Genomic DNA, 12,529 nt, shown 5'->3' on the forward strand with positions numbered 1-12,529 from the left:
GGTAAATCAGATCCAAGAAAGAGCTTGATTTGAGGGAGGCAATATTGACATATTAAATCAAGGCTTAAAAATAGAAAATTATATATTGTTATTTAGCAATGTTTTAGTCAAGTTAATCTTTTAGTATCTTTATTGGAGTCAAATTATGGTAGTTTTAATATTTAGAAATTGGTAATTTATTAGGAAATTTTTTATGATTGTAAGATTTGTTTACCAAGTCACCAAGGTTTATAAATAGAAAGTCTCATCATTATATCAGTTGAGAAGAGTGAAATTTGATAGACTTGTTCTTATGGTGTGTAATTAATATATTATTGTTGATATTTATTCTTCTTCTCCCGCACATATTCTTATGTGTATAAATTGCCTTCCCCACATACATGGAGTTTTTGAAATGTATCTCCTATATATTTTTGGTGAATTTTTGTGTTTCTACGATATCCTAGTGCTAAGAACCTGATTATGTCATTCCAAAATAAATTTTAATAGTTAAACTATTAGTAATATTTTGATTTTCCACATCATAACATAATATTAGTGTGATTTTTATTTTCTTTAACTAACCTTTTTTTTTAAAAAAAAAACTTAATATAATTCGAAGTCAAAGATCTAATGTATTTAGAACTTTTTTGTTTTCAAGCTTCTGCATGATTTATAGCTCAAAATCTAACAAATAATGAAGGATACTTTCATATTTTATCCAAATGATTGTATACTCATAATATTATTACACCTAAATCACAAGGACTATAACACTTTATGTATACAACTAATGATCGGATGTATGATATATATATGTGTGTGTGTGTGTTTTCTTACTGGCGATTTCTATATTCTTCGATGCATCATTTCAAACGCATGCATTCTCTATATTTCTTTCTTTCTATTAATCATGTGGCGTATCTCATCTTTGCATTTTAACTAAAGAAAGATGAATGGTTAATTACTCTCAAATTATGAATTAGAAGGAATTCTTATATTACACTTGAGTCTCTTCTGACTTTTGAGTTTTTCTTTTATCATACCCCTGATGCTTAGAGCCCATTTGGATTTCATTTTTTGCAAACTTTGTATAAAAAAAATAACGTTGCATTACTTTTTCAAAACGCATTGGATTGGAGGTAAAAAGTTGTTGAAAAATGTATTAAGCAAATATTCTTTAAAAATTTTTTTGTCAACAAAACCAGCAATCCAAATAAGGCTTTAGTTTTCTTTGGGTTAGTGGGGGTTTCAAAAAGTTAGTAAATTAAATTCTATGTTGAGATTCATTTTTTAGTCAGACAGCAGCAACATGATTGCTAAAAGATTTCTCAGTCCAGAAGAATACCAGCGTGGAAGATTACATCCATCTCAGATGCCAAATTGTTTGACCAATTGGCCATCTACCTCTTGTACTGACTCTAGAACCATCTCCAAAAGTCCTAGCACCTATTGCGTTGCAACCTTTAAGGATAACGTACATGCATTATTGCCCATTGGTTCAGGGTAGAGTCGGCCCTTTCAAATGTGATTCTTGCCATTCCAGCGCAGCTTGTCCACTTGTCAGCCTGGCTACAACATATTGATTTCAAAACTACATGGTAAGATCTTTGTTGGTTTTTTGAGATATAAACTAAAAAACAAACGGTTAGTGTTGCAAAAGAAATTTATAAGAGACTTGTATTGAAATTGAAAATAAGTTTATATTATTCATTCATCAACTCACTATTTATAGTGATTACATGAAATAAACTAGCAAAATATCCAACTAACAATTATCCTAAAAATCTCACCAAAATATAACCTTCTTTTACTAACAAATCTTAGCTAAAATATTTGTTAACAAACCAACATGATCTTTTGTTAACAAATATTCTTATTCTTCTAATAACTAAATTATTTTGATACCAAACGTAATCTAGCAAAATTTGTAAGAAAAGTTGGCATATCTCAATAATCTTGAACGCTGTTGGAAGTGGGATAATTAGCAACATGGTCATGTCTGTGTTCTTGGCCAGTAAAAGTTCAAGATGCAGAATGTTCAAAATTGTAGATGATCACTACAAAGTAGTAACTTGATATGGGCTTTATAGTATACAAATTTTTTTTTTTTTATCTGGGCACGTCTATATGAATTCCGTCATACGCTGGTATGAAGCTTGGAATGAAGAAAGAGCGAGAGTCATGGAAATAATTACAGAACATCCCGTCAAGAAATAGAACACAGCATATGCCAGAATAGGAATTGAAGTTGGTGCTATGAGGACTATTGAATACATATAGCTAAGTGATAGAGCTATTCCGACACATACCATATAATAATAAAGGGTTCTGGGGAGCAGACGGAAGATAATTCTAAGGGAAGCTGCAAAGATTACTGTGTTCAAGTAAACAATAATCGAGAAATCAGACATGGCCATTTGTGCTGTTCCTCCTCTGGTGTCTGGTTTTCCCCCTTGATGAGGTGCATAGAAAGGGATGTCGGAAAATGAATTGCCGTCACCTCCTGATGATGTTCCACCTGGAGGGCTAAGTACAGCTTGATAGGTAGCTGTCACAAATAGTACAGCTACCACGAGGAGGGCATTTCGCATATCACTTGACAAACCATCTATACTAGCATCAAATTCAATCATTTGCCTGAAAACTTTTCTGGTGAATGATGCCTTTGAACTCAAAAAATCGGCTAAAGTTTCAGCTGGACGTAGTGATAAAGATCTCTTAGCACCTGCTCCGCGTAAAGCTTTAGCAATTCTCTCATCTCTTGTGGTTGCGAGTCCCATAAAAGCATCGAGGCATGTTAATCCTTCTAAGTTCTGTTCATTTATTCTCACTTCATTGATCAAGAGCTTTACAACCTGAAGAAATGACCAAGATTAAAATAGTCAGCAGATTAGCTGATCAGAAGCTTATTATAGAAATTGCATACAGGAAGCTTTTGCATATCGTGCATATAACCCTTATACGAAACATATAATGCGTGTGACGACTTGCATTTTGATCTTATCAAATATTATAACATACTTTTAGGGACATCAACGTACATTTAAGCTACAAAACTACAAGTACCAAGGGCTAAGTAGACTGGGCACCAAAATGAGGACGAAAATTACTTAAAAAGGGGCTATGTAGACTAGTAGAGCTTAGGCAGGATGTTGAGCCAAATTTCAAAATGCGCCAAGTTCGGACATTTGCAATACGAAGATGCAATAAGCTCAAAAGACATTTGCATAAGATTAATTTGTTTAATCAACATAAAAGAAAAAACAAGAACAAAGATTTCTTGCCTTGAAATTATTTGTAGAGGCTGCAATATGCAAGGCTGTCTCTCCATTCTCATCTTTCCAGTTCAAGATCTGTCCGTTGATGTTTGCTCTCTTGAGCCAACCTAAAAGCACCTGCAAAGCTCTGACATTATTATTTCTCACAGCAATATGAACAGCCGTTTCTCCTTGAATTGTCAAATCTTGAATGGATTCTGGGCAAGCCACTAGAAGATCAGCCAAAAGCTCAGCATCACCCGCTTCAGCTACATAGTGCAATGGCGTGAACCTCTCTCTTCCTTTGACGCGAATGAACTGAGGATCGTGCTTAATGAGCCGTTTAACTGTTTGGGTTTTTCCATGTCTCAGTGCCAAGTCCAGTGGACTATACCCGTCCGGGTTGAGCTTCGTGCTGAAAGAGGACTTTAAACTTAGGACTTCAATGGCAAAGTGGGTGGAGCCAGCAGCTGCTGCTATGTGTGCAGGCGTATCCACAAATGATGGCTCATCATATTTATCCAAAAGGGTTGGATCCTGCCGGAGTAAATGATATAAAGCGTTTATGTCTCCTGATTGAGCGGCTTCAGCCAGTATATGCTTCATAACTTGCTTTGAGACTTAATTCAACAATTTTTCACCACATATATACAAAGCAAGAAAATCCTTCAGTATTATATATACTTGTATAACTTATACGTGTTGGACTTGTGTTCCATCCATTTGGTGGGTTAACTTACTACTTAGGCCCACGCATTAAATTCTTTGGTCAACTTTGACCAAAGCGCGTAGGGAAACTAAGTCATCATGATTTAACGATTCAACCGCGGGTCCCCTTTTGAGAAACAAGAAAAAAGCATCGTTCCAGCCACCGACCCAGAAAAGAAACGAAGAGAGAGAAAGAGTGAATTAGGACAAAAGAAGCTAGAGAGAAAAATTTCAAGTCTTGATTGGATGGTAATTTGAAATCCGATTGAGACAAAATTTTATTCATGGGATCCTCTCATCAAGCTCTATTTTGTTAGTGGTTTGAATTTTCTCTTCATTTGATAACACCCTTTCAAACTCACTTCTTTGATAGTTGTAGTTTTTGAGGATGATTTTATAATAATTTCACTTGGTTAATGTTGGTGATGTTGTTATTATTCGGATGTTTCGTATTAACCTGTATATTCTCTCATTACTGTGATAGTGAAGATTTTTTTTAACTAGACTAGGTCCTGTGATTTTTTTCAATTTGAATTTTTTATGTTAAAAAATTTGGTGAATTGTGCATTTTATTTTTCTGCATTTTATTATTGCTGTTGATATCGTTGTTTGGTAATTTGATTTGTTCTTATTTTAACTAGTATTTAAGAAAAGAGTAATTTATCTTGAATTAACTTTGATATTGTGTGTCTGTATTGGTATCCCTTTCCCAATATAGTAGTATTAGAGCAATCAAGTTGGACTGCTCATTTGTACTGATTAAAATCGATGATTCGAATAGTAGTTGTACAATAAAATTGAATACAACTAATTATTCGATTTAAAAACCTAGAATGAAAGAATACTTGTATTGTATAGATTTGTTTAAACCTGCTCTAGGGGATAAGAGTTGACCAAATGATATGAGTGATGAAAAGTGGGCTATTATGGATAGAAAAACTATTAGTAATATTAGAAAGTGGATTGGTTAGAATATTTTTCAACATTTTGCTAATGAAATTAGAGCTGATGTATTGTGAAAAAAAAATTAGAAAGTATGTATGAAGAAAGATCGGTTTAAATAAAACCTTTTGTCTGAAGCAGATTATTCAAATGAGATTATAAAGATAGTGCAGATATAACTGAACATTTGAGTAATTTGCAAGACTTGATAAACCAAACAGGTACGTTGAACTTGAATCTAGATGATGAGGTGCAGCCTTTGCAATTGCTCAGTTCACTGCCGGATAGTTGGGAGACAATGGTGGTTTCTATCAATAATTCAGTTCTGAATGGTATGTTGATTATGGATATAGCAAAAGAGGGTGTGCTAAATGAAGAATTCAGAAGGAAAGAATAAAGAATTGTGAATGAATTCCAAACCCTGGTAACAGAAAAGAAAGAAGAAAGGTGGACAAACAAAAGTAAAGGATCCTACAACAAGAATGACAAATTCAAAGGCAGGTTTGAGTCGCCAAAAAATGATGCATGCTTTTATTGCAAAAAGATGGGACATTAGATGAAAGAGTATAGAATTTTAAAATAGGAACAAATTGAGAAAAAGGGCAAAGGTAAGACGAAAGAAAAAGATGATGAAAAGATTACAATAGTTGTAGCAACTCATGATGACATGTTTGTGTTTTGTGATGATGGTCATGTGAATATTACCAATCATAATAGTGATTGGATAGTTGATTTGGGTGCATCCTACCATATTATTCCTCACAGGCATTTCTTCTCAACATACATCGAAAGAAACTTTGGCTATGTTAGAATGAAAAATGAGATTTCGTGCAAAATTATTGTCATGTGAGACATATATATGGACATAGATACTGGGCGCCATCTGGGTTTGAGAAATACTCGACATGTTCCTGATATGCGCCCTAATATTGTTTCTTCAGGAAAGTTTGATGATGAGGGCTACCATAGTTCGCAAGGTGAAGGCAAATGAAACATCAGCAAAGAAAATCTCATTGTTGTCAGAGAAAAGAAATTGAGTACCCTCTACTTGATGGAAGCTAGGTTGGGGAAGGAAGAAGTGAATGCAGTTCGTGATTCCTCCAATGACCTTTGGTATAGGTGACTTGGGCACATGAGTCAAAAGAAGATTTAGACATTTGTTTGCAAGCAACTCCTATCTGAAGTTAGAAGTAATACATTTAAATCTTGTGTTGATTGTATTTATGGGAAACAACACAGAGTTGTATTTCAAATCTTTCTTTATCTAGAAAATTGAATTTATTAGAGTTGGTATACATTAATGTTTGCTACATGAAAGATAGGTTTCTTGGAGATGCCATTTATTTTGTAATTTTTATTGATTAATTTTGTTAGAAAAGTTTAGTGTTTTGTTTTGAAATCGAAAGATTAGGTTTAGGATGTGTTCAAAGAATTTTATAAGAAAGTTGAGAGAGAAACTGGCACGTAATTAAAGTGCGTTCATGCTGACAATGGTGGTGAGTACAGGGGACCATTTGAAAGTTACTGCAAGTTCCATGGGATCATACTAGAAAAAATAGTACCAAAAACTCTTTAAGAGAATAGAGTAGCAGAGAGAATGAATAAATCTATCACTGAGCGGGTTAGATGTATGCTCTCCAATGCTAAGCTGCCAAAATTCTTTTGAAGTGTGGCAATGAGGACTACAGTCAATTTGATTAATCTTTCTCCGTCAGTTCCTTTGGATGGTAATATCCCAAAGAGAGTATGGAATGGAAAAGATATGTCCTTTAAACATTTGAGACCTTTTAATTGTCGGACATTTGTTCATATTCCTAAAGATGAGAAGTCAAAAATTGATGTGAAGTCAAGACAGTATCGTTTCTTGAATTATGGGCATGAAGATTTTGGTTATAGACTGTATGACCCTATTGAAAAAAAAGTAATCAGAAACAGAGATGTTTTCCTTGAAAATCAATCCATTGAGAACATTGATAAAGATAATGATCAACAATTTCTTGCAAGTATACAGGATCGATCTTAGTATTAAATCACCTGGAGTATTCCTGGGATTGAACGCAAGGAATGAGTTAATTTTCTTCTTTAATTATCGTGACAGAAGAAGTTATAAGAGTGACAAACTTAGAAGACAATTTTGATGTAATGCAGATAACAATCAACTTAGTTAAAAGAGAGGAAGTCAATGAGTACAAGTTTAGGGTATCAGATTCATTTCAGGTATTTTCTTATTAGGTTATAAATGCATCACACGAATATATTTTAGACTACCTCTCGATGCATCTAAAGTGTGTATAATTAAATCCTATGCCTCTCTCGATGATCATAAGAGTTCAATTAAACCTGTTAAGATTTTCAGTGATATTGACTAGTTTATATGTGTTTATCTATTCAGTGCACGATTGTATCTTCTTTCTCAATTTGACACACCCCCAATATTCATGTTCATGGTGATCAAGTATAAACATGCATTAATAACAAGATAAATTAATCATAGTACATGGTAAGAATTTAACTAGAAAAATCAATCAAAATTCTTCCATAAACCCTAACCCAAGAAAATATTTAGTTTGACATAATGTAAAGATTAAAAACCCCAATCCAAAGAGTTAATACAAAAGGGAGAATAGAAGCCAGGGAACTTCTCAGATATCACTCCGATTTGTCGCTCGCACGCTCCTTGATTTGATTTTCTTTGCTTGACTTCTCCAAAGAATAAAAGTGTTTCTAGGCTGAAACCCCCTAAACATCCTAAATAACCCTATGTATAGCCTTTGAAGGTTACAAGTGAATCCCCCTTAGATTAGATCTCCATTAGCTTTAAAACAAGTGCGCGCGACATAACTCGATGAAGATAGGTGACAACACCAGCATAAACACCGATGTCGGAGTTGGTCTCTAAATTCTCAAAGTGCTCATTTCTTAGCCATTTCTGATCAAAGTTACTTCATTCTCTTACGCCATCAAAATAACACCAAATTATGCAACTCTTTACCATTATAGCCGCGAAAAGGGTATAATTATTTCGTCGTAGACCTAACTATCTAGCTACAATCTACACCCTGTCAGATAACAAGTCAAGATTCTTAGATGATATTCTTGCTAGTTCAGATCCATATCCAATTCTAGTACGCGTTGATTTTAATTATAAGGGAGCTGAGACAAAGTACAGAGAGAATATTGATGGTAATGATACTGCTACTGATGAACTTGAGTAAGGAATACTTCCAACTCTACCACCATCAGCACCATAAGATGAGCCTAGGAGATCTATCTAAGAAAAGAGGCTTTTTAGTAGATATAATCCTAATGAATATATGCTGCTGATAGATGGAAGGGAATCAGAGTACTACAGTAAGACTCTAGCGCATGAGAGGAAAAAAATTGGTTGCAAACTATGCAAGAGAAGGTGATATCTTTGCATGAGCATCATACCTACGACATGGTGAAACTGTTTAAGGCTAAGAAAGCACTTAAAAATGAATGGGCCTATAGGTTGAAAATTCAAGAGCACAGTTCACAGCCAAAGTACAAGGCAAGGTTGGTTGTGAAGGGATTTAGTTAGAAGAAAGGTGTAGATCTTGAGAAAATTTTCTCTCCTGTGATAAAGATATCATCAATCCAGGTCATTTTTGGTATGCAGCCAGCTTGAATTTGGAGATTGAACAACTTGATATAAAGACAGTTTTCCTACATGGTGACTTGAAAGAAGAAATTTACTTGGAATAATCGGAGGGATTCAACGAAAGTGCCAAAGAGAACCTTGTATGCCATCTAGGAAAAAATTTGTATGGATTGAAACAGGCGCTAAAGCAATGGTACAAGAAATTTGATTCCTTCATGACTGACTACTAGTACCATAAGATTACATCTAATCATTGTGTCTATGTGAAAAATTTTTCTAATGATGATTTTATTATTCTCTTACTATATGTTGATGACATATTTATTATTGGCATGATGCAATGAAATTGACAGGTTGAAAAAGGAGTTGAGTATATCTGTTGTAATAAAAGATTTGGGTCCGAATAGACAAATTCTTGGAATGAAAATTTCTCGAAACAGGCAACATGAAAATCTTTAATTGTTTCAGGAAAAGTACATTGAGAAGGTGTCTGATAGGTTTAACATGAATAAAGTTAAGGAAGTCTCTACTCCACTTACGGGTCACTTCAAGTTAAGTATTAAGTAATGTCCTATAAGTGAGAAAATAAAGAAGAGATGAGAAAGATTTCTTATGCATCGGCTATTGGTAATTTGATGTATGCTATAATTTGTACCAGATCAAATAGAGCTCATGCAGTTGGAGTAGTCAATCGGTATCTCTCCAATCTTGGTAAAGAGTTGTTAAGTGATTTCTCAAGTATCTCAAGGGAACTGTCAAATTGTGTTTGTGTTTTGGCAATGGCAAGACCATGCTAGATGGGTATACTGATGCAAATATGGTAAGTGATCTTGATAATAGGAAATCCACAACAAGGTACTTGATGATTTTTGCAGGGGAAGCAGTATCATGACAAAGTAAGTTACAAAATATATAACCATTTCCAATATGGAGGCAGAGTATATCGCAACCACTGAATCATACAAGGAGACTCTTTGGTTACATAAATTTCAGAAATTCCTTCAGGAGTTGAGTATGAAATAAGAGAAGTACAGTCTTTATTGTGACAATCAAAGTGCCATTCATCTGTATAAGAACTCTACATTTCATTATCAATCCAAGCACATTGGCGTGAGGTCTCATTGGATTTGGGATGTGTTGGATTCCAAGTTATTGATACTTGAAAAAATTCACACTAATGACAATTTTTTTTTTTAATAAATCTGATCTTTATTCACACAGAAAAGAGAATTACAGAGACCGTGTGACTAACCTACCCTGAAACCGAACATACCCTCACATACGGAGTTGACAACCTATCTAAATGCAAAAGAGTCCGAACTTTAATAGGGAGAGCTACTTCACTCCAGAAGCGACCATCCGCCCCTAGATCCGAGGAGGCCAACGCGTCGGCAACCGCATTTGCTTCTCTGAACGTATGAACCAAAGACACCCCCAATTTCGTCACCAAACACCGAATATGCCTAATCGTGTTACATAACGGCCAGCAAGACGTCATGTCAGAGGACACGAGATGCACTAAAGTACTAGAATCCACCTCCGCTATGATTCCCGTGAGATTGCTATCCTGGCAATACCGAAGACCCTCCAGCAGAGCCAACGCCTCTGAGGAGAGAACGTCTTCCTCTCCAACCCCCTTATAAAAGGCAAATACCAAATTACCCTCAGCCGAGCGCACCACTCCTCCACCCCTTGAACGTCCCCTTACCACACTGGCATCCGTGTTGAGTTTCACCGCCTGCCCTGTAGGTTTTACCCAAGAGAAGGCACGCAACTGTACCAATTTCCTCTGGACCTTACCGAATTTCACCCATTCACAATCCGTGTCCCCTTTGAAAAACTCCAACTTGAGCAAGCCCCCCCTGCCCAATTGCTCGACAAATGCACACACCTGGTCGATTACCTGATCTGACGACATACTCTTCCCCTCAAAGCGAGCCTTGTTACGGCCCTTCCAAATAAACCACAAGATTAAGAGAGGGAGAATGACACGAATATGATTCTGGGAGACAAACCTGTGAGACAAGAACCAATATGATAACCTCGATGCCACCCCACTCCCGTGGAGTACCAGCCCAAACCGGCGGGAGAAGTGCCGCCAGATCCTGCTCGCTAAAGGACCCGAGGCAAAAAGATGGTCTCCCGATTCTGGAGCTTGGCCACAACAGTAACACTTTGACGCTAACCTCAATCCTCTCCCTTGAAGGAGATCATCCAAGGGGAGCCACCCACGCAACAACCTCCACGCCAAGAAAGATACCTTCAGAGGGACCACCGAGCTCCAGACCAATGAATGAATAACAGATCGATTGTGCGGTGAACAAAGAGCGTCCCAAGCTGAAGACACAGTAAAGCTCCCCGATGGTGACGCCGCCCAAATCATCTGGTCTTGCAGATTAGGAAATATACGCAGCTCCATGACCTTCGACACTAAGTGCCCCGGCAGAAGCCGTCTGAGCCACTGCTCATCCCAACCATCAGAAAGGAAAAATTCCCCTACCAACCTGTGAGTCTTAGGGCCTGGCACCAGAGTGGCAAGCGGGACATCCGTACACCACCTGTCCTGCCAGAAGTCAACTAAGCCCTCCCCCAGACACCACCGGATATTCCCCTCTGCAAGATCCCTCACCTCTACCAACCGTCGCCAAACAGGGGACGGGCGGTCAACTGAAACTAGACGAGGATGCTCCCCTCTGACATACTTGACGTTTGTTTGAAAAATAAGTTTTTCATGTACAATACTACAATAATATACAAATAAAAACAACTTAAAAAACACTACATCCATACAATATATCAAAAATAACTCTAAACATAAAAAAATAAAATAAAAAATAAAATCTACACAATTTTCTTATTCCATCTATCACCATCACCCACCACACCACCACCATCCTCTTCTTTTTCCTCTTTCCCTCCCTTCATCTTCCTCTTCCTCTATCCTCTCCTTTCCTTTTCCCCTTCTCTTTCCTGCCACACCCCATCCCTCCCTTCCCTTTCCTATGATCTGGCCATGATGTCGTGACTAGAGATTTCGATCTGGTCTCGGTTAGATTTGAGAGGGAGGAAAAAGAAGGGATGAGGCGTGATGTGGAAAGGGAAGGGAAAAGAAGGAGAAAAGAGGAGGGGAAGAAAGAAAAGGAGGAATATGGGAAGAGAAAAGAGATGAAGGAGGAGGAACAAAGAGAGAAAGAAGAATGGAGGGGATGATGGCAGTGGTGGATTAAAAAATAATATAAAAATTTTTAAAGTTTAAAAATACCACAAAATATATCTCAAAAACACCTCCAAAAATTTCATGAAAAATATCTATAGTAACAAGTTTTTCATATATACTGCTACAGTAGATGATTTCAAAAATATCTTCAAAAATAGCTAATCCAAACGGAGAAAATGGTGCTAATATGCTGACCAAAGCATTGTTTAGGGAGAAACTCTTATTTTGCATAGAACAATCAGGTTTGGTGGAGTCCCCCAAATAAGTTGGAGGAGGAGATTGTTGGGCTTGTGGTCCAACCCATTTCGTGGGTTAAGTTACAACTTAGGCCCACACATTAAATTAATTTGGTCAACTTTGACCAAATCAAGTAGGGAAACCAAGTCATTATGACTTGATAATTAAACCGTGGGTCTCTTTTTTAGAAACAAGAAAAAAGCGTCGTTCCAGCCGCCATCCTAGAAAAGAAACGAAGAGAGAGAAAAATTGAATTGGGAGAAAAGAAGCTAGAGAGAGAAAAATTTCAAGATCTTGATTGGATGGTGATTTGAAACCCAGTTGAGATGAAATTTTATCCACACGATCCTCTCATCAAACTTTACCCATCTACTCATTCGGATTCTGAATTTCCTGTAACACCCTTCAAAATCCATTTTTTTGACAGTTGTAGTTTTTGGGGGATAATTTTGTAGTAATTTCGCTTGGTTGATGTTAGTGATATTATAGTCAAGCAGATATTTTGAGTAGATTTGTATATTCCCATTATTATGATAGTGGAGATATTTTTTTGCTGGACTAGGT

The 12,529-nt window shown here is 36.4% G+C and overlaps 1 protein-coding gene across 2 annotated transcripts; it reads right to left on the reverse strand.

Moving 5' to 3' along the window:
* Window positions 1-1,315: 1,315 nt before the first annotated feature.
* On the reverse strand, window positions 1,316-3,869 carry LOC113741106 (ankyrin repeat-containing protein BDA1-like). Of its 2 annotated transcripts, XM_072048759.1 has the most exons (3): window positions 3,267-3,869; window positions 2,292-2,837; window positions 1,316-1,573 (listed from the first exon to the last, which is right to left on the reverse strand). In XM_072048759.1, the coding sequence occupies exons 1-3, from the start codon at window positions 3,843-3,845 to the stop codon at window positions 1,568-1,570; spliced, it is 1,131 nt and encodes a 376-aa protein (XP_071904860.1). In that variant the 5' UTR covers window positions 3,846-3,869; the 3' UTR covers window positions 1,316-1,567. The 2 variants fall into 2 exon arrangements, with proteins under 2 accessions (XP_071904860.1, XP_027124391.2); XM_027268590.2 differs by lacking the exon at window positions 1,316-1,573 and having other exon boundaries at window positions 1,731-2,837.
* Between the last annotated feature and the right edge of the window lie 8,660 nt (window positions 3,870-12,529).

Source organism: Coffea arabica, chromosome 1c, assembly GCF_036785885.1.
Source record: "Coffea arabica cultivar ET-39 chromosome 1c, Coffea Arabica ET-39 HiFi, whole genome shotgun sequence".
In the NCBI taxonomy this organism is placed as follows: Eukaryota; Viridiplantae; Streptophyta; class Magnoliopsida; order Gentianales; family Rubiaceae; genus Coffea; species Coffea arabica.

What these genes read in the sequence shown, in the direction of transcription:
- LOC113741106 (XM_027268590.2), bottom strand. Translation starts at nt 3,845, where the DNA reads ATGAAGCATATACTGGCTGAAGCCGCTCAATCAGGAGACATAAACGCT. An exon ending in CCTCTACAAATAATTTCAAG is followed by an intron (nt 2,838 to 3,266) that starts GCAAGAAATCTT and finishes TCATTTCTTCAG; the next exon opens with GTTGTAAAGCTCTTGATCAA.